The following is a 26,357-nucleotide window of genomic DNA, read 5'->3' on the forward strand; positions in this document are numbered from 1 at the left end:
TGAAAATTTTTTAACAATTCCTTCCTATTAATGATGTTAGGAAAAAAAACGACTGACTTAATGGATAAATAATTTGATCACTTTTCAGTTTTATTTTGTTATCAGTATACCTTGAAAAGCATATACTTGTGATATTAACTTACGTATGTTTTACTGATTAAATTTTTTCATCTGTTTATTTGTTTAATAACTTCTAATTGAATTCTTAAATGTAATAAAATATTGTACAATTACGAGTTATATGTGCATGTGCTTCACATTAGATTAAAGCTCAACATCCATATTATAACAAATTATGCAAGATTTTACATTTTATTTTTATAAAATATCAATACAATTGTAAAAACAGAGACACTGTAAAATAATACTTTTTATACTGTACATTAAAATTTTAAGAAATGATTGCTATTGTATATAATGTACGGAGTAAAAAGAAAATTATGTAAGTAAGCCATTTAAATTTTCTATTTTAATTATAACTGTATCTTTGTCAGAAACAAAGTAAAAATATTTACATCAATCATACAAACCATCTTAATTACTTTGTACTTCTACATGTTACAAACGAACGTTGTTCGTTCCATTTTTTACTATGATACTTAGTTGTAAACGTTGACTATGAGAATTGACTTTGAATCCATGTGGAACTTTCATAAAATCTTGGATCTGCGATTCTGAGAGATGCCCTTTTGTAAAAATAATAATATAAAGCTGCAACTTTAAACATTGCAATTGAACATGAAAGAAACAAATACGTTATATACACGTAAGTTATAAATATTTTACCTCCTCTATGTAAGGAATAAAGAGCATGAAAATCTCTAGTCCAACAACGTTTAAGAGGCGATGACCATTGCATTTTGATATCCCATGTATGCAAACTGATACTTAATATCATATATACAATGCACAATATTAATGTTACACGAAATTTTGTATACAACAATTGTATTAATCCTACCTGCATAAACAAGATACATTTTACAACAAACAAAATTAAAAGTTTTCTTCAGAGAATTAAAGTACACTTTTAATAAGAATTACCTGAAAAATGTAAGTGGAAAAGAAGTTAACTAGAAGAATGGTCATGGTCACAATAAGACAAACATCTTGAGCCCTTAAAAACGACAGTTAAACATTACATACTATATAAGTATACAATTTAGATATAATTTTATTTGTTATATTAAAAATAAATGGCACACATCACGTACACGTAGAGAATCAACAAATTAATTGGATTTTGCCGAGAGAAACTAGCAAAAGAATTAACAATAATATCGAAGACTATAATTAAATATTGTACAGTTATAGTAACTAAATATTTTTTAGCGTTTAATGTACTCATTTATTACAAATAATTCACTAATTTCTAATAATTTGCTAGATTTAAATTTCACGTATGACCATAGCGTCATGTCCATGCATTACTATGACAACACAAAGTGTATGTCAGATAAATACATAGGTATGGTTATGTTTATCAATTCTTAAGAAAGTTAAAGTTGTGAAAAATAATCTTTCGTGAAAAAAAAAAAGAATATAATTCTTACATTATCAATGGATACTTTTATCTATACAGTCGCATGTACATTGTGGAAAACTAGAAATGCCCTAGTATTAAATATCAGAAGTCTCATGACGTTCGGTCGTACGAAATAAACTCAAAAAATTTTGTTAAATTTTTTATAAAAAATTATTTTAAGCAATACTGTCATATTTGATACACCAATAATACATACGTATGAGTTATCGTAATGTATAAATTAAGTTTAATAAAATTGTGTACTCGTGTAAATTGATTAAAATAAATAAATATGAATTTTATGTTGCAGATAGTTAATGAAGATGAAAAATGATACTTAAACGCAGTAGCAAAGGTGAAAGGAACAAACAAAGAAAGTATATTGTGGTATGGTTATGCTTATCATAAAGATATGAATTATGAATGAAATAAAAATGACAACTGATAATTGTACTTAGTACTTGTATTTGAATTATGATTACTTTAGAATAATTTCTAATCAAATCAAATATGGAAGTTCAGACTAATAAACATCTGCATACAAGACAAATAATTGGTATTTTTCCTGTATTAGAATTAAATGTTGATGATGTAGATGTTCCTTTAAAAAATCCACATGTAACATATTTAGATATCTTTTTTCTTATATCTTCGATCGTTATGCACATTGTGGATATGGCAATCGATATAAATCTTGCCATAAGATATTTGCTGTCTAACAAAATAACATACTTTGCATGGACAACAATTTTCATTTTTCTACCTTCATTTGTGAACGTTTTAATTAGCAGAAAAATGCAATGTCAGGATGACAAGGTAATATACAAATTACACTAAATAAAACCATCAAATATAACTAAATGCAGAATTCATACTATTTTGCTTAGGAAAATGCAACATCAAGTCTTTGCAAATCTAAATGTATACATGCAATGTCAACAAAAAAGTCGTACTGCCTTATAGTTGTACTATTTCAATTAGCTCCAGTGTTGCGTTATTACCAAACATTAAAGTATGCCCTTAATGCTTATAAGTCTGAGAAGCGTGGTGATCGTACTAACCAAAGGAAATATTACCTTCAAATGGTCAAGGAAGATCAGGATGTTGCATTATTAAGAGTATTTGAGTGTTTTCTTGAAGCTGCTCCTCAACAAATTTTACAACTGACTATATTACTGAAGCATTACCACAATGATATTAATATTGAATGTAAACATATTTTTATATAGAGCTACTAACACAACTCGTGAGATTTATTAACAAAATAAAATTGATTTTTATGCTTGTAGTTATACATCAAGTAGCTAGCATTCTCAGTTCACTTGGAAGTATGGGATGGGCAATGGCTAGTTATCATCGTAGCATTAGATTGGCTCAACAAGATAAACTAAATATTGATATTACAGGAACAGTATTACAATTTGTATGGCACTTTTGTACAACAGGTATGCTACATTGCTAAAATCTAAGGTTTAAGATAATATAATAACAAAGGTAAGATTCAAAATAATGTTTCAGTTTCGAGGATATTATCTCTGAGTGTTGTTGCAAGTATATGGCCATTATACACTGCCATTGGTTGTATCATTCATTGGATAAGTATGACTACTTGGATAATTATCGATTCTCGTGGTGTATTGGAGTTTTGTAGAGATCCTAATCATGCTCCACACTATCCTCCAAAAATAAAAGAACGCATTTATTCTATGTTATTTTCTGTCGTAATTGGTGTAGTACAGGTATTCATATACTTTAATGTAGTGGATGGTAGTACATTTCTTAAACATGTATTCTTTTATATAATTTGTTTTCTTGAAAATATAACAGCAACTGTATTTTGGATATATGCTTCATCAAATGAAGTAAAAAATTCATGGTACTATAACATATTTATTGTTTTATGTATTATACCTTTCTTATTAGGTATAACGGCTATGATTGTTTACTATAGCGTCTTTCATCCTTCCTTAAAGAATCAAAATTGCGTATATACATAACTTATATATTTACTATATGAAAATTATGCAATTATATAACTGATAATAATATTAATGTATTTTATATAAACTAGCTTTAATACTCTTATGTTGTTATATACATATATATTTTTTAATTGTCTACCTGGTGTAAATTTTAAGACTAAAAGAATGATCTGCCTAAATAATGTACTCCAATGCAATATTCATTATATTATAATGTAAATATAATATTTTATGTTTGTAATAAATAAAATTAATTATTCATTATTTATTAATACTTACAAATATTAATTTGGTCAACGAGTAAATCAATAGAAACTTAAGGAAATAAGGATTCCAGAGAATACCTGTTATACTTATTAAATAAATATGAAAGTTTATTAAACTTTGTTATAATTAAAATTTATTTAAAACAATGGCATGAAGTGTTTATTATGAAACACACACAAACACTTTAATTATATTGATCATAGTAAAGGAAAATTTTAATCATAAAATTTACTTATGTAAATGATTCTTTTTATATTTATGCTTAATTACTTTGCAGTGCTAGCAATTCCAATATTTGATGGTGAAATTGTAAAACACATTCCCTACAAGTAACTGCAAATAGAAATCAAAGATTATTTCCTTTTTTGCAACAATCGTGTTGTATAATTAACATTAGTATGGAATGTGCTGTATAAAATAATTTATCAGAAATTAGCAAAGCATATAGTATTCCTATATATTAGTTCTTTTTTTGGATCATCAATCGACTGGATTCTGTACTACTATAAGTATAAATTCTTTATCCGGTGCAACCATAATTTCATGTTTCTTACTGCGAATACGTAAGAAAGTAAGATCATTTGTTGGATCCAAATCTCTGACTACAGATCGTGCTTTATCCGACAGTTGACTTATTAACCCTGCATATTGCACTGTCGTAGTGTTATCCAATGTAGATTTGATTGGGATACCTAGGTAGAATGTCTTAAAGTTTTGTACAGCTTTAGAAATGGCATATAACCTATATCTCAAAATACAATATACCTTCAGCATTAACTACAATTGTTCCAACCACCCCTTTATGTGACTGAATACGTTTCATAGTTTCTTCAACCTCTTGTGCCTTAGGAAAGATATTATATTAACCTAACGTACATGACGTCATTTTTTCAGAAACAGACAACTTCTCGTAAACCTACCATTTTTGAACGTATTTTATATTTCACCTAAATAAAATATTAATTGTAAAGTTCGTGACGATAATTTGTGAGTTCGATATTAACAAAACATCACTTGGATACTGCTAGCTGTTTTATAACAACATTAGAGATATGTTAGAATGAGTGGATGTCAGCTGTCACTTTGATAAGTTTGAACCGCCATCTAGAGGTATACAAAAATAATACCGAACGTCATGTACATATGGCCTCACATAGGCGGTAAACTTAAACTATTTAATTGATACAGTACAAAAATAAAGTTTTATATTATACTCAGATTTGTTTAATTACGTAATTGTATAGTTTTATAGTATTTCTAAAAAAAGTTATATACATATGTAACAATAAACCAGTTTAATTATTTTATAAGTATAAAAATATTACTTCATACGAACAGAACAAGTAAATAATTAAATTTACATAAATAATTAATTCAGCAGTACGACTAGATCAGTTCCTGTATATTCAGGAAGGTTAAGATTATATTCTTTTTCCAATTTTCTTGGTACAAATCGGCCACCTAAGTAATGATATTTCCCTTCAAATGTTTGCGCACATAATTTTGGTGCTGTCAATGATACAAGCATTTCTGGTTTTATACCACCCTCAGTAGGTGGTCCACTTTCAATATTCCAACCTGATGGTACATCTATGCTACAAATTGGAATTGATGTGTTTTTCAGTAGATTGATGATAGGGACAAATGTATCCCTTACGGGTGGTTTGAAACTAAATCCAAATAATGCATCTACTATAAGACCAAACTGTTGCATTTTCTTGGAAGCAATGCGTTCCACATCATTTTCTAATAAAAGAATATCATTTTCAATGCATTGATGTAACAAATTTTCATATAAAGTATTACTCGTCCTTTTAGGATAATAAATTTCAGGGAAATATCCAAACTGTTTTAAATGTCTAGCACAGACAAGTCCATCGCCACCGTTATTCCCTGGACCACAGCAAACTAAAATTTTTTGCGTAGAGTTTTTAAGTAATGGATATGTGTGGGCGATAGCGATAGCACAACTTTGTCCAGCAAGCTCCATCAATTGATCCACGCTAAATTTATATTTCTCGAATAAATCTTTATCAATATTAATGCTTTCCATTTGGTTCAAATACCTCACCATTGTGGTATATGAGGCTCTTCTAAATGAGAAAATTAATTTATCGCTAAACAAAACGGATTTTATTCCAACCCTAATATATGATAGCATTTATTATTTCGTTTATATACAAATGTATAGCACAGAAAGTAATGTCTTAACCTCTTACTGTGAACGTGAGTTGCTCTTTTTATAAATAAAAGCAAGTGTTGTTAATAGTAAATGATACTGATTACTTTTGTTCAATATTTCTTCTTAGGTTCATCTAAAATCATGTTTATTAAGTTAATTTTGCTATATCCTTCGTAATTTTATTAGATTTTATGCAACAGTCAACTCATCAAATCGTGAAACGAAGTAAACTATTCAAGAACTACTAGCGCCATCTCTTGGAGGAGCGCTGAAACTAGTCGTGCATTAGTTTCACTACTTTCCGGAGAGATGGCGCCACGAGTCGGTAAGTAATTTAAATTACAGTAAAAGTATTGAAATATATAATGTAGATGGAAAAATGTCACTCTCCGTTACTGCTGAGAAAATTAATGTACGAATGGCATTGGCAAGCGGTATCAGCACTGTTTCTTTTTTCAAAATATTTCTTGATTTTCTTTGGAAGAATACATTTACATGAAACACCTTTGTTTGTTGAGCTACCATTCATTGATAGATCGCACGTAAATCTAATCGATTCTCGTATAAAATAGGAATATAAAAAAATACGAACAAACATCTTAAGTCGACTCATTATCAACAGACACATTCTGATATGTGATTTATACATACATATAAATACACGTCCATTGTATGCCCAATGAGGCACTGTTCCTATGTTAAACTTATCTATACGGACGGATAATCTGTTGTAATAATATGCTTAGTAAAATTCTTGCGAAGGCCCATGGTGTGAGAGATCATCACCTATCGAAAGGATAATTATATCTATTAAATAATTTGCATGCTGAATCAAACATTCTCTGCGTATATGGATCATATAGTGTATCTTAATGAGTAATTATATATTGGAGAGCACGAATACATTAACGAGACTAAAATGCACTTATACTCCGATGAGTTATATATCACAACATCGACACGTGAGTACATCTCATCGTGCTAGTATAGTAACGCGTACTCTCAATCATGTGCGGCAGTGTAACAGCATTTTCCGATTTGTTAACTCGAATTAATGATTTAATGACTCAGCAATCTCTAAGCAGAAGAATTATGCAAATTATTTTAGGTGTACGCTTCACATATTCGTAAGTGACTCCCCGAGTTATCCTAATTGCGAACTACCGTTCGTTGTATCGTACGCTCTTTGTACACGATGCCACTATAAAAGATATTTTCTGCTTCACTCGATATATTAGTATATCTACTATATGCTATATTAGGTACAGCTTGTGATTGCGATCAAGTATATCTCATATAAAACGTAAAAAAAGCTCCTCCCAGTTCTTCTAGCTCAAACTTCATCAACGTCCATTGAATTAAGTGCCGACCGAATACTGATTCTGAGATCCTGACTTCGAACGACTATAGAAAAAGACGGCAAACGTAAAACATATTTTCCTCGAGAGAAAATGTCACAATGTTTTACTGTGTTCTCCAAAAACGGCATATTCGGTGGGCTATGGATAACATTTAAAGCCTATTATAGTAGAGATGTAGAAGTATCATTTCTTCATAATGTATAGTAAAAGTTGTAACCAGCAAATACCTCTCTGGCAGTTTCTTCCTTCATTTACAAATATTACATCTTATTTCTTAGCGACAGTTCACATTGCCGTTTCCAAGGGTTGACTTTTACTCCGTGCACCAGCCGAGAGTTGCGTCAACTCTGTGGGCTCGTTTGCTAGGAATACGTCTAAGTTAGTCTCTAGTAGTGCTTCACTCTTCGAACGCAAAGGTTTCTCTTCTCCCGTGTCCAAATTAGTTTCTAGCAGAGCCTCGCTTCTAGGTCTGTCTTCGTGATAGTGATAGGGATGCGGTGGTATCGGCGGATTAAAGTCTGGGGCGTATTCTGGGACAGGTTCCGATGTCTGACTCGGTGTGAGCGTTGCATTATCGTAGCTGTGTCTTGGATCGTAGTCCGTTGGGCTATAAGAAGCTGATGCTTCGATGTCGCGTTTCAGCTCGCTGATCGAGTCAGTCAAACCAAGACTGGAATTCAGTGGAAGAGTAGATGTGTTATTGAGATAAGAACTCTCGTTGGTAGCATCAACGGCTTGAATTTCATCAGTGGTAGTTTCCGCAGTGGATTCTATAGGCCAATTGCTGGTGCTCCTCGAGGTGAACGTCGAGTGATTTTTAAAGCCCTCGTTACGATAAGTTAGATCGAATACTGGGTTGTCACCGTTTTGTGGAGGATACCTTTGAGCGGTGTTTTTGAAGTCGCTAGTACTCGGAGAATATCTCGGATTGTGCGTTTCGTACACATCGTAACTTTGATTGTCTTCCATGGATGAATTTAATTGAGATTTGTCCATTGAATCTATACTGCCTCCGTTTAACATTCTTTTATAATCTAATGACTTTGAATTTAAAGTATCCGTAGAATGTTTTGTCTGAAATTAAAATTATATTAACACAATGTGAATAGAAAAAATGAAGAAAGAAGGAATATTTACCGCAATTGGTTTACGTCGATATGCAAGTTCAGTAAAACCAGAGGTTGAACCAACTGATCGCAAAGAGTGCAAAGATTGTCTGATCGAGTTTCGTCTTTCTAGTCTTTCAATGTTTCTCTTCTTTGATTTAGATATCCAAAGCGCAATTGCAGCTGTTAATAATGCTAGAGCCACGCCTGCTGCTCCTAACACGGCTACTGCAACTATATCCTTCCTCCAGGAGAGCGGATCAATATTCACTTTAGGATCTACAATAAAGATATATATCTTTCACTCCTGTTTCTACATTTTACCTTCTAACATCTACCTTAAAACATACCAATTTCACAGATGAAAGGACTTGGTTGAGCACAGTTGTCAATTTCTATAGTTTGATATGTGAAAGTAGTACACTGATCTACACGATCTAATTGCTGCACCCAAGCGCGATCAGAATAATCGAATCGTACTTGTTGCTTCCGCAAAAATTGCCAAAGCTCCAGATAGTCGCCCATAATGAACGGCATGGACGCATTCACGGACTAAAAGCGTGGAAATCGTGATTATAAACTATAAATCAAACGTAATCAACCCGATACTAAGGAATGAACGGTTGATAAATCACCCTGCAAAATTCTCGAGCGCTAAAGAAATCCATGGGAGCACCAATGTATATGTAACATGTATCGCCCACCAAATCCCACGCTGGTGGACATTTTCCGTTTAAGACCGTTTGATTACTCATGTGAAAAGGTTGATAATCGACTTCCAGCAACTCTGGCGAGTCTCCTCTATCTCTGATTCTTCCAGCAACAGCTATGGTTTCGTTGTAGCCCCACCAATTGTGTCGAGCATCTATGTGAGACCTCCATGTTTCGAGTTGCCTATGTTACGAAAAATTATATTTAAAAAATTACACAAAATCCACGCGTTAAAATATATACGATGATACGTACTGCGATCTATTTGTTGTGAGCATTTCGTAATCATTGTCTGGATTAAAGAAAACGTTATCCACATATTGCTGGCCAGGCGCTCCAGCAACTACAGTACTACGACCATCACGATCCACCGCATAGTTTCTAAAGTAAGAAATATATGTGTTGCAATATGTGAAGGAAAAATTTTATATTTAGTACTAATGAAAAAATATATATACTTGTAAAAGCCATTGTGAGATATGCTTTGATAAATAGTCAACCTAACTCCTTCGAATCCGGATATTTCCAAGAGATGCGCGCCAAGATTGGTGTGCAAATAATTCAAAGTCATATTGCTGACTACTTGTTTTAAAACAATATTATTATCATAAGGAGCATTGTTCTTCGTAAAATAGTTTCTAAAGATGGTAACTTCTTGATATGGACTGCTTTGTCGACCTTCCACATATCTGAAATATATTCAAAATTCATAATGGTTTTTGTCTGCCTAAAAGTTAAGAAATTAAAGTACAGAATAGCTTACGTACAGAGCAGGTTTATTTGAATTCTCCGCAAAAAGATTATTGTGGATCCACCCTTCTAAGGAGGTTGGTGAGCTTCTGGAATCGGCACGAATCGAGAGTCCACCTTGATTTCTTCGAACTGCGTTGTTCTGATATATCAATCATTATTATAAGTAAAAAATTGGCGCAAAGACTAGTTTAGACAATTAAAAAATATTTTAACACTTGTGAGAACGCTTACTCTGAAGAATAATGACTGCGTATTTTGGATATCCAACCATACTGCCGACTTACAAGTGGTGAAATTACCATAAAGTTTCTCGCAATTATTTGTAAATTGATTACGCTCAAGTGTCATTATAGCATTCACTTCGCCAGCGCTAGCATACTTGATCGCTCCCTCACGGCAATTAGATATCACAGAATATGAGATATTATGTTGAACATCGCGATCTAACAAGAATCAAATAGAATATACAGAAAAAACGTGACATCAATCTCTTATCATATAATTATACGATAATATTACTCACTGAATCCAATGGCAGATATTGGTAGCGTTACTACCTCCGCAATAAATCCATGCGTGTTGCTTGCACCATTTGCAAACAGTCTTATGCTAAGGCTTGGTCCCTGAGTTTTGAAGAATTTTTTCTCATCGATACTATTAGCTTCCAGATGACCTATATTTTTGGCAGTAATATTGTAGATGTCTCCATCGTATAACATTATGCTATCAACTCGACCAGGCTTTCCAGTAGAATTGAAGAGATTAAATTGCAAAAGTCTAGAAATGATCAATTAAGCATTGAATATTTAAGCTACTGAAGTTAAAGGGTGAATTCATTTGTCATCGGGAAAAGATACAAACCTAAATCCAAAAGGTTTCGCCCTATAAGCGCTACGGAAAATTTTAACGCAATTCACAGGATGATTGTCATATTTGTAATAAACGATAACCCGTTCCTCCAGCGTTATTTCTTTCGTTGTATCACAAATATCGATCATGCTGAACAGGTGATAAGGAATATTAAGGTCTTTAATCGGAGTAAATGAACTTTCATCAGCCTCGCGGCCTTCTCCCGTTATCGAGAGTACGTTCACACCATTTCCAAGAACATTGTTGATGGTATTAAATAATAGTTCGACCTGTAAAATAGACAACACAAATCATTGATTAACAAACGAAAGGTCCAATTAATTTGTAAAAAGACACAGATATATTTGTAATCATACGAACCGTGTGGGTCGGTGATATTACGTTGATACCGTGGTAAGCACTGCGAGTTATGTTAACGTGTGTTATTGTTGGAGATTTCATTATCGTTTGCAAAGCAGCTGATTTCTCGAAATGTAAAATACCCGCACCGGTAATATTGATATATTTTAGGACCGACTCAACGCGTCTTACTGATTCGTGAGTCACAACATCGTGTATACGATGCTCGTACAAATGATGCTCGAATTCGCTGTTGGCGATCCGTATTCCACCCCAGTAATCGTGAGTGTCCTCCAGATTCCGTTTTCCGCAGTTTATGAAAACAAACTGACCGTCCCATGGACATTCGTGTCGATGTCCATATAACTGACCGTTTAATCTAATTTGACAATCTTCCAGTTTTTCTTCCTTTCCAGTACACTAACGCATACAGAAATTTTTATAAGAATGATAAAAGATAAAAATGTGGATATTCGACTCATTCGCTTACTGAAACAGTTATGGCTTAAGAGGCGATACATTTAAAAATGTTTGTTTCTACCTGTAATGGTTCAGGCCACGACCAAACACGTATTAGGGATCCAGGATGTAGTTCGTACCTACGATCGTAGGATACGTAAGTGTTAAGTGAGTCGTGACCTAATTGCCGACATGCCACTTGTGCATTTCTTTCAGTAAATCTAGTATCGCACAAGGGTATCCATTGTAAAGTGGTTTTGTTGAAGACTTCTAAAAAACCTGTAAGAATGCAAGAATCAATAAGATAATTCGTTATATACATACGATACAGTATACATTTAGAAAGTCTTACCTTCGTTATATAAGGAAGAACATCGACCATCTTTGCAAAAACGAATAGTTTCATCCGACAAGGAGATAATGTTTCCGCTTCTTAATTTTACATTCGCAGACACATTAACAGCTTCTCGTTCCATTGGTTTCATTATAATCTCATGACCAGGAGCACCTATGGCTTTCAGAGTACCAAGAACGAGAATTCCAACGTTAGGTGCGAATTCCATAACAACATCCGGATAAATATGTAAAGTGGCTTCTGGCATTATCGTGATGTCCGATCTTATAATATAGGGTTTATCTCTAGCGTGGATCAACAAGTTTTCTACTAGACGCCCACCTAAATTATCTAAATCTATTTCTTTTCCAATCTGCCAGGATGCAGATATGGAAGAATCGAACGTGTCACTGGTTAAGAAAGGTCTATAATTGGCTACCGCATGATCGTTCCAGTCATCAAAATCGAAGATACTTTGCCTGCAAAACAGAATATTTATAACGATGAAGTAAACTTAAAAATCTACAGATATTCTCTGCAAACAATCTTGTACGTGGACATATGCCTAAGGATAATACTTTAAAGTCCGTACATTACCTTATCGTTGTATCATTAGCGGTTCCCCACCAATTTTCTGTCACGTCCACTTCATTATTAATCTTAGCTGTCCTAATACCAGCTAATAATTCATAGTCTAAGGAATTATCACCAAATAAGTTCCTGTTTATCTGTACTTTCTGTATACCATGAAATCCAATCACGTAGGTAGGACTATCGTCCGTTCGACGTGGTCCCATACCGGCCAGGTCATAACTGTTCCGTTTAACTTCATTATAGTAAAAACGGGCATGGACATTTCCTAAAATCTCAGATTGGCTGTCTGCCTTGAATTCTACCATGTACACCCCAGTATTGCCTTCAATATAATTATTATTGATTCGCATCTTCTTCTCCATTCCTCGAATGGAGATTAAACCAGTTTTGCACTGATTCCCTTCAAATCGATTATGAGAAATATTCAAGCTACCGTAATGTCCGTCAATTACGAAGCTGAATTGCTCGTTATTTCGCCACGTATTGTTACCGAAATATAAGGTATGCGTAAAATTCTCGTTATACTGCCATACGTCAGGCAAAAGTACTTGGAAACCACCTTTCTTGTTTCTCTCAATAGTGCTATCTTGCATTATCCAGTGAAAGAGATTATTGGAGTGTCTCGCGTCACGACTAAACTGATATATCCCCTTCCCATTATCCGTAATTAAACTGTCATTAATATGAATTGAAATTTCAGACAGGTTTGTCTGGAAAATATTCCAAAACGGTGAATGTACGTAAATGGCTTCCTCCTGATTATGAGAAATCTCGCAAGCGATCAGCTCTATGCTTTCGTTTGCCTTCCGAAGAAAATGGTCACCAATTTCATCCAAGTATCGATTATAGAACGACGCGAGTACACCTTTCTTGTTATTCTTGATTTTAGATTTGGAAACTAGTAACGTTGGAATGGGACCTCTTACAATCTTGTTTCGTACATTCTGTATCGGAGCTTGAAGAGCTGTGATAACGATAACAGTACCGCCAAGCGCGTTCGTGCCACTGTCATACTCTAGGATCACAGCGAAGGAACTCGATGTAACCGGAAATACTGACAAATCCCGTTTTAAATGCCACGGTTCTCGACTGGAATCAATCATCTGCGAATCATGGATGATGATCTGCTCTGTACTACGATTTTCGATAGGATTTAAAAGTTGAATGCCAATAACGTATCCCGGTCTGCATTTAATGGAGACACGTCGTCGAATGGGATCACCAATGACTTTAACTGTTATCATATACTTAGTTTCTTCATTAGCCAACTGAATGTCCCCTGTATAATCCGGTATAACTACTGGATTGTACGATAAATCACTTGCATCTGGTATACGTAGGAACCACCCCGCGAATTCTCTTTGCTGAACAGCAGAAAGAGCAGGATTGTGCCTTATTCCGGCAATTTTATTGTTCTCGATTCGTGAATTAACGATATTCATTCCCAATTGCTTGAAACTAATCCCACTGCCCCCATTCTGCAAGAACTCACTATTTCTAACAATGTTTGCAGCATCCACGGAATATATATCCGAGTATAAGACTCCCAGGCCATCCTGTAGATTGTCAATTATTTTGACGCTATCCAAAGAGTGTCTTGCAAAATCAATTTGAAGAGCTGGCTTAAAAGAGTTTGTACTATAATCAAGCAAACCAGCTTTTTCTATTGTTACATATTGGAGGTCACTTCTCAGGGCCAGTGGTCCTAATCGAAGACCCGCCCATGCAGCTTCTGAACATCTAACGCCCACATCATTTTCATGAGTGCAAGAATGTTCAAAGTTTTGCTCTGTTTCTGCTCTACATTTCGATATATCGTTATCGTCCTCGGTGCACCTAACGTTACTTAAGACGATGTCTTCGTTAATACCCGCGTTTGGAATTTGTGAACGTTCCATGAGCCAATTATCGGGATCTAACGTGAGACCCAATTGATGGCAAACAAGCGCAGCATCTCGTATCGTCCAACCATAATTGCAAACCGTTCCCCATTTCTCGTTCATTTTCACCTATTTAATGAACACTGAAGTTTAGTACAATCATTCTTAGATTTATAGTAATTTATTCCACAACAAATAAGTTTTACCTGCAATCTTCCTTCTAGGTTCGTCTTTCCTCCAAGAAGTCTTACAGGTACAGACTCCATTTCATTTATCTCGCTAAGTCCTACGTCCGCAAGAGTCTCATTATCCAAATCCATAAGTAATTCTTCCTTCAAAGTGAATAGAATATCACTTGGTCTTTTTCCACGAGCATCTAATTTTCCAGCAACCATCATGCCCACAGCCGGTGGGAAACGTAACGTGACACCAGGTTGTAAAATCAATCTTCCACCCGGTCTTACATTAATATCGCGCTCGACAATGTATTCGCCAGGCTTTAGAAATTCTTGACCGTCAACTTCACCACCAACTAAATTCGTTCCAGGTGTGAGAAATTGTGGCACGAATGTGGGATTCGAGATAATTGTATTGGCTCCAGGATTGCTACTATGTAGTAAATATGGTAAGTACTCTATTTTAGCGAGGTTATATCTATCTTTTCTGAAATGGAATCACATATTGTAAAACGAATTCATTATTATAAATTTTGTAGACGAAACGTGAAATTAGATAGTTTGCACAAACCTGTAAAACAATCTTTCAAATATTTTATTCTCTTCAGAAAATCCAAGCCAATTGTAAGTGCAATTAATTATCTTACTCTGATCCTCTAAGTGGGAGCCAATTTCGTATCGTGACTCATGGTTATGTAAAATATTACGAAAAACTTCCACGTTGCTTGAAGAGACGACAACAACAGCAGCAACTCTGGAGCGTGGAATTAATTTGGATCTCATGGTGTTCCCATTGTCGAACAGTTCTCTAACGCGATTGTCGCGCAAGAAATTTCTGGTGAATAATAATCTTTGTACATCACTATAAGGTGACAAACCAATGCTGATTACGAAGGCACCGCGATTATTATAAAATTCATTGTGCTTAACGACGATATCAGCAGGGAGAACATTGAATTCTTCGTAGAGAGGATTCCTGATTAATATACAACCGCTAGATTGTTCCCTAAAGAAATTGTATTCTATTGTTCCTTTTAAATTAAGAGCAGGGCTCAGTTTAATCGCTAGCTTTGCATTTTGCACAAATGAATTGTGACCAATTTGAAGTCTCAAGAATCCTTCATTCTGTCTCCAACTAGATTCCACTTGCAGTGCAGTTTCGGCGCTGCTGTTGAACGAATTACCAGTCACGTTTACATAGGAATTGCCAGTTGCATTGCTTACCTGCAGTCGACACCAAACGTTAATATTTTAATTGAACTATACTTATTGGTTAATCCAATCATATTGCATATACTCACTAATATACCAATATCCCTGTTTCGAAATATTTGCGAATATTCCACCACGGTGGTCTGATTGAAATGAACATACTCGGTGGTCGAGCTATCGTTCAACCATACAGCAAAACCGTAACCCTGATTAGAGGAAATGCTTGTACGCGACACGTTGCGATTTCCTCCTGTGAGGGTGATGTTCACCCCGTCTCCTGTGTTAAAGGATATGCGACTGCTCGTAATATTCACATCCGCAGCACCGCCCAGTACGTGCACGCCAGCTACGTGCTTATTACTAGATACAGAAGTCTCATGAATGTGCAAGGCAGATCGTAGTCTCTCTACTGCGATTCCTCTTCCGCTATTGCCCGCTATCACGCTTCCAGTCACATTGAGATCGTAGGTTTTCTCTGAAATAATGTGAAAGCTTTACTTTGCCGAAACCTTATTCTCCCGTGAAAGATGGTTTGAATTCCTCGATTCTTTGGAAGCTTACCGTAGCCTGAAGACAGTCGCACGAAAGCGATTGCATTCGTTCGTGGTTCAGCGATAAATTTTATGTATAAATTATGTCGAGTTGTAGTAACACTCTGGGGTAACGTGCCATTTTTTATTCTTACTCTGGCTAGCAATTTTTCCGCTTCACTTGTACCATCGTACACTTCTATCATTGCGCTGTTATTTCTATTAGTCTTCATTTGCAAGAAGTGCATAGTTAACACGTGACCCCGTCTTGTGAAGATATGCTAAAATACATTTCCATCCGGACATTAAATTTTTGTTCAACCTAAATGAATATTTCGGGAGATGAATATTATTTATAAACTCCATTACTTGTGGACAACGTTTCATGTTAGGCGCGTATTTACTCTGTTCCATGGATATGATCACTGGGAAGGTCTGGCTGCTAGTTGGAAACGTGCATAAATCGAACACCTCTGTACGATCCAATTTATCATCAGGCCGTTCATCGAAGTTAACATACTTTATTCCGTCAGCTCCGTTATCCAATATAGAGCACTCGTTAATGTGCGCCATTCCAGTTGAACTGTTTACGTAAATCCCATATCCTGTAAATTTAGTAACGAAATAGAAAATCATATACACATAAAAAAGTTAATGATACTAAAATAAAATTACCCCTGTTGCTTTGAATGGTACAGTTGTTAATTACGACAGGAGCATTAGGCGTGGTGACGTTAATGCCTGTAAAGGCAGCATGAAGAATTGAAATCGATTCCATCTGCGGTGGAACACCCTCGACATCAATCGCGGCGGTAACGTTATATTCCCGTCCAGTTCCTGCATGCCTTTTAAACAAAGACAGTACGTTAACTAAAACTGTTCACCGAAGTCGAACGTTTGCCTTAACGTCAAGAAATCCTTACTCTATCACAAGGTTCCGCAGAATCGATTTCGATTTCCGCACATAAAGCGTGTTTTCTTGGATCAGGGGACGATCGTACGATGCTTCCTCGAAACGTATGCCTCTCCAATGTTTGATCGCTTTTGTAGCGCCATCGTGACGAGGTAAACACGATATTCCAAGATCAGGATGATAATCTGAAATCATATAACGTTCATACGACTTCGAAAATAAGTGCGTCTGCAACGTGAACGAAAAATTTACCACAAACGCCGCCGCCAAGCTGTCTTTCGACCCACTTCTCACAACTTGTCAGAGAGGACTCCGTGCCTCTGCAACCTGGTTGCTCGTAAAGCAGCCGTGGTCTTGCGGGCCATTGTCTGTCTATCCAGGACCACCATCTCCCTCCTTGAAAACCGAGCTGTCTGCAGGCTGTTTCTAAATCAGCTCGAGTCCAACTGTACACCAGATTAGCGTATTAGAGAATGTACTTGCTCAGATTTCATTAAGTTCCTCTCACATGTGGATACTTACTTTCTTGAATTAGTACAGACAGCTCTCCATTGGTTACGGTGGAAAAGCTCCAAACGGCCCTCCAGCGGAGTTGGCCCATCGACCAGCCGTATCGAGAGTGGCGATTCAACAGGATGAATTTGATTGTTTGCTTCTGCTGCTGTTAATAAAATTGGCGATTGTGGTTCACCCTTGAAACAAAAATTAAGATCGCTGTTAAAATATAGATTCAGATCCAAATTAAACAGAATGAAGTAATATCGACAACCTCCGTGTAGCTATAAATAAAGGACTAGTCTCTTTTAAGTATTAATCACGAAGCTACGGCTGTTACGCGACCATAATGATTCGTGGACGCGTAGAAGGTGAAGGGAAGATCTCGTCTGAATTCGAGCGTAAGAGGATTAGCGAGGTCGAGGGTTAACAGTTCAGGCCAAGAACCGCGTGGCAGAGGGCGGCGCAACATAGAGCTGATTCACTCGTTCATACTTTTTTACACGCTCTCCGTATCTCCGTTCTTTAATCGGATCTATTAGCTGCCTCCTTCTCAGCCGCTTTCGCCGACTGCCCTCGCGGAAACGGTACCATTAGAAATCCCCTATTTAAGTGGATTACTTCCACTCGTTTTCGCTTGACCACGACTGAAATTCTCCCCTTCTACGTTGCCGATCTACAACTTCACCTTTCAGCCTTAAAACGCCTGTTAGGTGCTCGTCACGCGAGCGTAAAAACGTTTCAAATATGGAAGATTAACGTTTGGTACTTTGCTACTTTCAACGCATATCCTCATCTTACGAGAAGACCATCCTAAATGTTATTTCTAATTTACTAAACCTCAAATAATATTTATCGTTGTAAAAACCTGTTTAAGGTGCGCATTTTTAACGTAATCTGAGATAATATCGTACCGATGAGATAATGGATTAGTTTATGTATACTGCAGGTAGGAAAACCTAAACTTTCGAGCTAAAATTTCAGCATCTATTCGAACAGTCAACAATCCTATCTAAACTTGAATCTCTCTAAAAAAAAATCAAAAGGAAGATAAGAATCATGTCCGGATTGAAAATGAATATTTTTCATTTGGGAAAATAGTTGCCCCTCGACTACTGGAATATTAAATAATACCAATCGTGTGCAGTAGCCCGTGTACACGCTCATCGAGCCGCGAGTACGATCACACGTCTGTCGCTACGTGATGCGAATAAAGTAAGCAACAATCAGCTCTGCTTGCGTGTTTCTGGAATTTCCGGTCATTCAGCGTGCTTTGACAAAGGGAGAGAAAAAAGAGGAACAGGGAGACATTATCGTTCAAATCTCTGTTTTCGTGTTTTTCCTTCGCGGCCGTTCGACGCCACGTCCTCTTCCACGATCACCTTTTAGTTTCGCAATTTTCAACTTCACTTTCGCGTCTGTTCCGTGGAAGATCGTTGATTATCCCTCGTTATTTGTAAATCGTGACACACCTTCCATCCGCAACCTGCCGGCTCTTCCGGAAGGCGAACCGAAAGAGACGAACGTTCGAATGAAGCGGAGCTAAGTAGCACGCAGCGTGTGACGAAACGGGCCTCTGTACTCCATGGATGTTCGAGAGAGCCAGACTGATTCTAATTGTACCGGAAAGACAAATTTAAAAGCGGATATAGGGTTACCGCGGGAATGTATTTCTGTGAGCCGCGATTTCGTGCAAGTAAATCGTTCGAGATCATCAATTCCTTATCTTACAACAATATAGAATTACATTTGTCGCGCAATTAAGATTCAAGTGTTAGATAGAGACTGTATATAAGAATAGCAAAAGTAAATTGATTTAAAATATAGCTCCATGATAATACTGTGCCGTGCACTATGATGGTACGAATAACAGGGGTGTAGTTTCTTATCGCTTATCAGTACGATATCGATTTTAGAAAGGCGAGATAGATTGATTCGGATTTAGTTCGGAGAATCTAATAATTGCGAAAAAAAAATGGTAGAGCACTGCCAACACCCAATTGTGGGAAACAAATTCTTTGGGAATCGTAACGCCAACCGTTCTCGCTCGTTACAGCCAAGTCTAACTGGAAGCATGATCGTAAAATATTCTGGGAACTTAAATTATTATCGTCCGTCACTTCTGGCATATCCGTAGTAACACGTGCACAATCGCGTATACGTTTAGATGCGTCACGTTCATTCAACGTTGGCATGTTCATGCATAAAAACTTCCTTGAACTTTTATCTCTAATTAACAAATGTTACCCTGTAATTTCTATGATTAACGAATTCTTAGTTTAGTAAGTAACTTCCCTCCAATTATTTTAATCGCTTATAAAATGACGTTACCTATGAACATTTTTCCATTTTTTCAGTCGTCAGACACATTCTCGCAACACCTCATGGAATAAGTTTACAATTAATTTCATCGTTTCTATTACCTTCGCGGTGATGATACCGCGAACCGTGATTCCTATCATGGGACCAAACCGGATCTCTACTCCTGGCTCTATCACGAGCTCGCCCTCGCGTTCCACGAACAAATCTTCCCGCACCAGATAAGGACTCTTCGACCTTTCCAATAATCGTTGCCCTCGAATAATTCGGCCACCGTGCAATTCCGTGAGGCCTCCATCGGAATTGCTGCTGCTAACATTAACGAAAGTCGGCTCCGTATAATAAATAGATGTTTGGTCGAATCCTTCCTCCGACTGTCCGTGAACAGTCAGAAAAGTCAGTAGTAACCATAAAACACGCATATTGTTATGTACACTATCAAGTTCTTAGCGGTCGGCACAGTTTTTATTGAACGAAATTCAACTCCGTGCAGGTCATGGATCACTGATTTCAGAGACAATGTAGATCCGCGAAATCTCGTTATTCCGTTTGGAAGCTTCGTTACACGTCGATGACACTTGTTGCAACATTTCGACAGATCCACATGTGTCGGCACCTAAGACGATAACGATATGTATCTTCAGATAAAAAAATGTATACCGAAAGTATCGAGTCTTTCAACCTGTCGCAGTTTACATTACATGAATCCTCGTTCTTTATCGCGATGTCGGGATGCGTCAGACAATGATTCCTTCCATAATGCGTAAACGAATCTATACTTTCACTAAACATATCTCGTTACGAATCGATGCGTTGACAATTATCGTCGATGCGTGATTTTTCTGCTCGTAATGCGCTCTAATTCCAGTCGTGCGTAAGTTTCCAACGAAGCAGGAACCACGATATATCCTGGATCGTTCAGGAATAGTCTGTTACAAAAATTTCATTGAACATTTCGCTGTAGCTAATTTATGCGATTAATTTGAAGAAGGAACTTGCTCTGGAACACTGACAGAGGGGTCTTCGCGAATCATAATACCGCAACCACGACCACGCGAACACGGCGATGCACTGTATTTTAAATTCGAGCGTTAACCTTTCCTCTCGGCGTGCTCCTTCACGCGCGAGAGATCGCAGCTCGACTGTGGCGACTCGATTGCACCGCTGGCCGTTACTCTCCGGTCACGAAATCCTCCGGAGACCAGACCCCGAAAGACGCCGTTCATTTTCACGCGTCCATCCGCGACGCGACCAGAGAATTTGTTCCCTGTTAAAAATCTCTCCAACGTATCAGCTCGATCACCGATCGAAACTCGAAGGAACTGTCGTCCGACGATATCGAGCGATCTCTGCGATCTATAGAAATATATACAACAGGCAGATGAATGTAAACGGTAAGACGTGATTCGATTGCGGCACGATGGCGACCTGGCGTCACGTTGGGCGCGGTTTCACTGGTCTCGGCTCGTATTCCTGTTGTCTATCCAGTAGACGCCGCCTTACCTTACGTTTTCCCCCAAGCCCACTACCGTGTCAACCGTAAAGCACTGTGGTATTGTCGCTACTACCACTCACTTACGTTGAAAGGTAAAGCTTGTCACGTGACACGATGCGGTGTAATACGTCACACAGGTTGTGAAACAGGTGAGTCCTACCTGAAGGAACCTGTCTTTGTTGCTAGCGTTTCATAGTTTCACGATATAACGCAAGGGAAAGATAAATGTTTTTCTTGATTGTTTCTTTCATTTATCGGAAGAAATACTAAATGTTAATAATTATTAACATTTTATTTGGATAATTTTTTAGTCTACAATTTGACGAGTACATTGGAAATAAGATGAAGTTTTTTTTAGAAAAGTGGAAGCATTTTTAAGCATTCCCGTTAACTTGCGAAATGCTTCGCACTAATGTCGATAAATCTAATGATTAAAATTCTCTAAAACTAGTTAAATACGTTCTGTTTCAGTCATGCCTGGAAAGTTTTTGCGAGTCTGTATTTTTTTGAATTGAATGGTTTTGAAATACAGTGACTGATGACGGTTGCATTGGTGGCGCTGCTCAACGATAACAGATGTCTCTCAGATCTAATGTCAACTCTGAACGTGAAACATTGTTATGCATTTTCGTTCCAAGCTATGAGAGAATTTAAACCGGAGTAGTATAGGTTAATCTACTTCTTTGTACATTTAACATTGCTATGTACAAATGAAGAGATTTTATTTAATATTAAATTAAGAAGGAAACAATTGTCTGAGTTTAAAGTGTAGTTAATGCACGAAAAAATATTTCTTTAAAATGACATCATTTTTTATTGATGTGCTGATTACAGCAGGTACTTATGGAAATAACGTGTACACATGCAATTAATATCTGTTCAAAGTACTAAAAGTGTTTAAACATTTTGCTTTGAGAATGCTATTTTTACATGAAAAATATGTGTCTTGATATTGACTGTTTCAAATTTATTTCTGTTCCTTTCAATCAGGAAAATTAGAAAAAAGTAACTTGCACGAGAAGATTGCAAAAATACAGAAAGAGATAACGAAATTAAAGTACGATGTCAAAGATTTTATGGATGACAATTATGTCGAGTTTACATCGAAACTCACAAGAGATCAGTACCTTGTATCAAAAGGAGAAAAGGTACTCAAGGAGATGAATGAATTGCAAAGCAGAATAGATGATCAGGTATGCCTAAAAAATTTAGTTTTTTGAAGACTTTGTGAACATGTGTACGATGTACGATTTATTATTGTATTTATTCCAGGTTAAAATAGAATTGTCCAGTTCTTCAAAAGAATTAGAAGCCCTTTCACAGGCACTGAAAGAATCAAATATGATGTTGCAGCTCTCTAATCAACTCTTAACTCTGCATGAATGCATCAAATCCATAAAGAATTACCAGGAAGAGAAACAATATGTGAATGCAGCTGAAACGCTGTGTCGCATGCATTCTATTTTGTATAATCCACAAACTGATTTGCATGATCTTGATATTTACATTGCAATCAAGCAGGAATATTTGAAGCTCAATGATTCTTTCCTGTCAGATACATCCTCACTGTTACAGAAACGAATTTGTTGGACCGGTATTGATGATACAGATGTAAAAACCATCACATTGAGCGTAAAAAATGAACTTGACGATGTACAAAACATAATTCAGAGTTTACACCGTATCGATAAACTTGCAAGCTATCTTCATGAATTTTCTGAGATGCTTATGAACTACATAATTAGTCCCATCATTAATGATAATTGCTCCATACGTGTGATCGACGAGAAGATTTTCAGTATTGAAATATTGGAAAAAAAGAAGTCGCTTGGTTATAAAAGCGTGCTTCACAACTTGGAATTGTTGTACAAATTTCTCCATCAACATTTTAATTTTACGATACACGATGACCAAACATTCCTGAGAGGAATGCAGCCTTATTTGTTGGAACCATTGTCAACATTGTTAACTAACGATTGCATCTCACGTATTACACCAACGTCGAGCGCCGATTTAAAAAACTTTATGCCCATTGTTCAAGCGATTAATGATTTTCAACATTTCTTAGTTGTAATTGGTAAAAATTTTACTTGAAAATATGTATTGGATTATTCTTGTAGTTAACTATATGATCGTAACGAAGAATATTTGGTACTATAGGCTTTATTACGGACGATCAGCTTTTCCTATCGGAATATACAAAAAATATTGATAAGGTGTTTATTAAAAAAATTTGTCAAGATTTATTAGCGAAAGCTCGAAATATTATGAAGAAAGACTTGCATGATTGCATTACATATGAGCCACAGGTAAGTTTACATTAAGTAAAATATCATCACATGATAAAATATACATCGTATAAATTGGGTGTTTTACAAATGTTTTAGGAAGCGCTTGAATTTCCAGAAGATTCGTACGATTACAACACGATACAGATGCATAAAAAATTAAATGATAATACGTTTCAACTTTCTAAGTGTCAGATAAGGTACCCATGAAATAGTCCCAAGAAAAACTCAATTAAATTAAAAACAAATTACATCGTGAACTGTTTTAGTAAGAGTGCCAGGGAAACGTTAGATCTTGCGAGAAACATTTTGGACGAAGCATGTTGTAGTTCGGATTCTTGCGCGATTCAATTATTTTATACATGTAGAAATGTCTTCGAAATGTATGCAGGATTGATACCTGAACATCATCGAAAATTTTTAGAAACTATTCCACAACAAGTTGGTAAGGTATTAGCGCTTAAAAAGTTACATGAAAATGGTACACTCCTAATATTAGCCATGGATATTTTGTTATTTAGCTGTGTTTCACAACAATTGTATGTATCTTGGACATCATTTGTTAACATTGGGTCACGAATATAGAGATAAGTTACCGAAATCTTTGCACAGTCTCAACTTAACTTTTGCTGATCAAGTAATAGTATTGAGAGATGCCGGATCATCCTGTTTCTTGGAGCATATGAAGTACCAGAGAAATATCATTTTCGATATTCTTAAAGAATCTGGTTAGCAATCGTATATAAAAATTTTATTAATGCAACGTTATACGATATTTATATAGCTTTACTCAATGTATGATAAATTTTGTTTATTTTAAAATAAGGTTTATCAGCATTGGGTCAAACATCTGAATTGCATCCTAGCACTGAACGTGCAATGAGACAGTGCATAAGACAGTTGGAGTTACTGAAAACAGTATGGTTAGATGTATTACCTATAAATATATACTGTAGAGCTGTAGGTGAGAGTTGATATTTTTTTATTCAGATTTTGTATCTGTCGATATTAATTGAATTGATAATTGAACATTTTAGGATGTATCATGAATTCTATGATCGAAGACCTAATAATCAGAGTTATATCCGTTGAAGACATTCCTGCCGATGTTGCCACCGAATTGGTAACATTATTTAATATGATCGTTAAACGTGCGCCACAAATATTCCCGGTAAGTTTGCATCAAAAAGATATAACTTAATATTCTAAAAACTTTTATTATATTGATCAATTTATATAAAAAAGTTACATTAAAATTAATTTACTAAAATGTTATTCCATTTGAAATTTCGTAAAGCGAAATTTTTGTAGAATTAAACTGGAATGATAATGCTTTCGGTAAATAGATAAAGAAAAAATGTGTTTTCAGGATCCACAGGAGATCTATCGACACGTTAAAAAATGGGAGAAATTTTTGGAATTGATCCAAGTATTGGGTGCTTCACTGAGAGAGATTGAAGTTAGATGGAACGGCGGTAAAGGGCCACTCGCGCGTGAATTTACCGCGCCTCAAGTTAAACAATTAATTAGGGCACTATTCCAAAATACCGAACGAAGATCCAACTTGTTAGCTTCTATAAAATAATACACACATACTAAGTTTAATAATATGTATATAAAAAATAAACCAATCACTTTTGCATTTATTCATTTGCATAATGAATTACTACTAATATTAACAGTGTAGTTGATGTAAAAAAGGACTGTACCTTTCTGTAACTTGATATTGTTCGATTATACTGTTAATATTAAAGTATCTCTGTACTGTGTGTTTAATAAAGTATCTCTTAAAACTTTAAACTGTTTAAATTTATACTGTAATACTTACGTTCCGCTTATATATTACCAAAAATTAATTAAGAGCATAAAAGTGTATAAAAATTGTTACTTTTATCTGTTCATTAGAATTAACGTCTACTAATATACTTAAATCTTAAATAATGACAAACGTATTCCAACTTTCTAATTTGTTATAAAAAAATTTTCAGTCCTGTATCAATTTACATAAGAAACCAGTAAATACTGAAAATTCTAAGAAAGTAGGCAAGCAGGCAGGCAGGCAGGGTGGTGGATAGTAGTGAGAGCAAATCATTTAATAGATATCCAATTCCACATCATTTACAGCAATGGCAAACATTATTACCATAAGTTCCGTATCTTTCATTTGAGTATCCACAGTAATAATACTCCAAAATTTCCAAATGCAATACTATTTCTGCACATATATTTCCAGGCCATGGTTTAAATCATATTTGAATGAATCAATTTTGCAGCTTATTAAACCTTGATTTTGCATGGCGTATAAAAATTCATAAGGCAAAGTTGCACAGTGTAATATATACGAGCAGTAGTGTGCATTTGGCTAAAATTGGCATTTCCTTGCTTTTTTCGTCTTTTTGTTTTTTTTTTAAATAATAGTAGTATTCATTAAATAATATGTATGTCTATAACGGATGATAAACAATATTATAGACAATTGGTATTAAATGTTAATAAAAAAAAAAAGAAAAAGAAAGATATTAGTCATAGAAAATCTTATCTTTTTATAATGCAAGTTGAACGTTCT

General features: G+C 35.6%; 6 protein-coding genes across 13 annotated transcripts; 2 read left to right on the plus strand and 4 right to left on the minus strand.

Annotated features, from left to right (window-relative positions):
• Nucleotides 1-447: 447 nt before the first annotated feature.
• Nucleotides 448-1,447, minus strand: LOC143433230 (transmembrane protein 138). 3 transcript variants are annotated; one of them, XM_076910487.1, is made up of 4 exons: nt 1,215-1,447; nt 1,045-1,117; nt 787-961; nt 448-686 (listed from the first exon to the last, which is right to left on the minus strand). In XM_076910487.1, exons 1-4 carry the CDS (start codon nt 1,346-1,348, stop codon nt 559-561), a joined length of 510 nt encoding a protein of 169 aa, XP_076766602.1. In that variant the 5' UTR covers nt 1,349-1,447; the 3' UTR covers nt 448-558. The 3 variants fall into 3 exon arrangements, with proteins under 3 accessions (XP_076766602.1, XP_076766604.1, XP_076766603.1); XM_076910489.1 differs by having other exon boundaries at nt 448-711; XM_076910488.1 differs by having other exon boundaries at nt 448-717; nt 1,215-1,444.
• Nucleotides 998-25,437, plus strand: Zw10 (Zeste-white 10 kinetochore protein). 3 transcript variants are annotated; one of them, XM_076910485.1, is made up of 10 exons: nt 998-1,002; nt 22,562-22,696; nt 22,776-23,580; nt 23,664-23,812; nt 23,891-23,991; nt 24,061-24,236; nt 24,313-24,519; nt 24,618-24,755; nt 24,829-24,962; nt 25,161-25,437. In XM_076910485.1, the coding sequence occupies exons 2-10, from the start codon at nt 22,580-22,582 to the stop codon at nt 25,374-25,376; spliced, it is 2,043 nt and encodes a 680-aa protein (XP_076766600.1). In that variant the 5' UTR covers nt 998-1,002; nt 22,562-22,579; the 3' UTR covers nt 25,377-25,437. The 3 variants fall into 3 exon arrangements, with proteins under 3 accessions (XP_076766600.1, XP_076766597.1, XP_076766598.1); XM_076910482.1 differs by lacking the exon at nt 998-1,002 and adding an exon at nt 22,126-22,340 and having other exon boundaries at nt 22,494-22,696; XM_076910483.1 differs by lacking the exon at nt 998-1,002 and adding an exon at nt 22,126-22,340 and having other exon boundaries at nt 22,494-22,696; nt 24,829-24,914.
• LOC143433315 (XK-related protein 6) lies at nt 1,879-3,522 on the plus strand. The gene is made up of 4 exons (XM_076910613.1): nt 1,879-2,341; nt 2,413-2,734; nt 2,815-2,970; nt 3,044-3,522. The coding sequence occupies exons 1-4, from the start codon at nt 2,036-2,038 to the stop codon at nt 3,520-3,522; spliced, it is 1,263 nt and encodes a 420-aa protein (XP_076766728.1). The 5' UTR covers nt 1,879-2,035.
• Nucleotides 3,881-4,875, minus strand: Robl (dynein light chain roadblock). Its single transcript, XM_076909667.1, has 3 exons — nt 4,695-4,875; nt 4,540-4,618; nt 3,881-4,466 (listed from the first exon to the last, which is right to left on the minus strand). The coding sequence occupies exons 1-3, from the start codon at nt 4,695-4,697 to the stop codon at nt 4,255-4,257; spliced, it is 294 nt and encodes a 97-aa protein (XP_076765782.1). The 5' UTR covers nt 4,698-4,875; the 3' UTR covers nt 3,881-4,254.
• Naxe (NAD(P)HX epimerase) lies at nt 5,053-6,172 on the minus strand. Of its 4 annotated transcripts, none has more exons than XM_076910215.1 (2): nt 5,994-6,172; nt 5,053-5,867 (listed from the first exon to the last, which is right to left on the minus strand). In XM_076910215.1, the coding sequence occupies exon 2, from the start codon at nt 5,846-5,848 to the stop codon at nt 5,144-5,146; it is 705 nt and encodes a 234-aa protein (XP_076766330.1). In that variant the 5' UTR covers nt 5,849-5,867; nt 5,994-6,172; the 3' UTR covers nt 5,053-5,143. The 4 variants fall into 4 exon arrangements, with proteins under 4 accessions (XP_076766330.1, XP_076766328.1, XP_076766329.1 ...); XM_076910213.1 differs by having other exon boundaries at nt 5,053-5,918; XM_076910214.1 differs by having other exon boundaries at nt 5,987-6,172.
• Nucleotides 6,407-20,903, minus strand: Bark (C-type lectin domain-containing protein bark beetle). The gene is made up of 24 exons (XM_076910542.1): nt 20,113-20,903; nt 17,717-17,886; nt 17,447-17,640; nt 17,205-17,379; nt 16,957-17,126; nt 16,651-16,886; nt 16,313-16,562; nt 15,841-16,226; nt 15,111-15,763; nt 14,570-15,026; nt 12,487-14,492; nt 11,908-12,368; nt 11,638-11,834; nt 11,118-11,516; nt 10,749-11,026; nt 10,411-10,664; nt 10,119-10,330; nt 9,902-10,026; nt 9,593-9,823; nt 9,390-9,515; nt 9,059-9,317; nt 8,774-8,975; nt 8,455-8,702; nt 6,407-8,391 (listed from the first exon to the last, which is right to left on the minus strand). Exons 1-24 carry the CDS (start codon nt 20,428-20,430, stop codon nt 7,603-7,605), a joined length of 8,796 nt encoding a protein of 2,931 aa, XP_076766657.1. The 5' UTR covers nt 20,431-20,903; the 3' UTR covers nt 6,407-7,602.
• Nucleotides 25,438-26,357: the final 920 nt, after the last annotated feature.

This window comes from Xylocopa sonorina, chromosome 2 (genome assembly GCF_050948175.1).
Source record: "Xylocopa sonorina isolate GNS202 chromosome 2, iyXylSono1_principal, whole genome shotgun sequence".
Classification (NCBI taxonomy): Eukaryota; Metazoa; Arthropoda; class Insecta; order Hymenoptera; family Apidae; genus Xylocopa; species Xylocopa sonorina.

What these genes read in the sequence shown, in the direction of transcription:
- LOC143433230 (XM_076910487.1), bottom strand. Translation starts at nt 1,348, where the DNA reads ATGAGTACATTAAACGCTAAAAAATATTTAGTTACTATAACTGTACAA. An exon ending in AATTTGTTGATTCTCTACGT is followed by an intron (nt 1,118 to 1,214) that starts GTACGTGATGTG and finishes GTCGTTTTTAAG; the next exon opens with GGCTCAAGATGTTTGTCTTA. An exon ending in TTATTCCTTACATAGAGGAG is followed by an intron (nt 687 to 786) that starts GTAAAATATTTA and finishes TTTTTACAAAAG; the next exon opens with GGCATCTCTCAGAATCGCAG.
- LOC143433315 (XM_076910613.1), top strand. Translation starts at nt 2,036, where the DNA reads ATGGAAGTTCAGACTAATAAACATCTGCATACAAGACAAATAATTGGT. An exon ending in TGCAATGTCAGGATGACAAG is followed by an intron (nt 2,342 to 2,412) that starts GTAATATACAAA and finishes TATTTTGCTTAG; the next exon opens with GAAAATGCAACATCAAGTCT. An exon ending in ATGGCACTTTTGTACAACAG is followed by an intron (nt 2,971 to 3,043) that starts GTATGCTACATT and finishes ATAATGTTTCAG; the next exon opens with TTTCGAGGATATTATCTCTG.
- Robl (XM_076909667.1), bottom strand. An exon ending in AATTGTAGTTAATGCTGAAG is followed by an intron (nt 4,467 to 4,539) that starts GTATATTGTATT and finishes CATTCTACCTAG; the next exon opens with GTATCCCAATCAAATCTACA.
- Naxe (XM_076910215.1), bottom strand. Translation starts at nt 5,848, where the DNA reads ATGGTGAGGTATTTGAACCAAATGGAAAGCATTAATATTGATAAAGAT.
- Bark (XM_076910542.1), bottom strand. Translation starts at nt 20,430, where the DNA reads ATGCGTGTTTTATGGTTACTACTGACTTTTCTGACTGTTCACGGACAG. An exon ending in GCGGTATCATCACCGCGAAG is followed by an intron (nt 17,887 to 20,112) that starts GTAATAGAAACG and finishes TTTTGTTTCAAG; the next exon opens with GGTGAACCACAATCGCCAAT. An exon ending in GCGACTGTCTTCAGGCTACG is followed by an intron (nt 16,227 to 16,312) that starts GTAAGCTTCCAA and finishes ACATTATTTCAG; the next exon opens with AGAAAACCTACGATCTCAAT.
- Zw10 (XM_076910482.1), top strand. Translation starts at nt 22,304, where the DNA reads ATGACATCATTTTTTATTGATGTGCTGATTACAGCAG. An exon ending in ACATTTCTTAGTTGTAATTG is followed by an intron (nt 23,581 to 23,663) that starts GTAAAAATTTTA and finishes TTGGTACTATAG; the next exon opens with GCTTTATTACGGACGATCAG. An exon ending in AACTATTCCACAACAAGTTG is followed by an intron (nt 24,237 to 24,312) that starts GTAAGGTATTAG and finishes TTTGTTATTTAG; the next exon opens with CTGTGTTTCACAACAATTGT.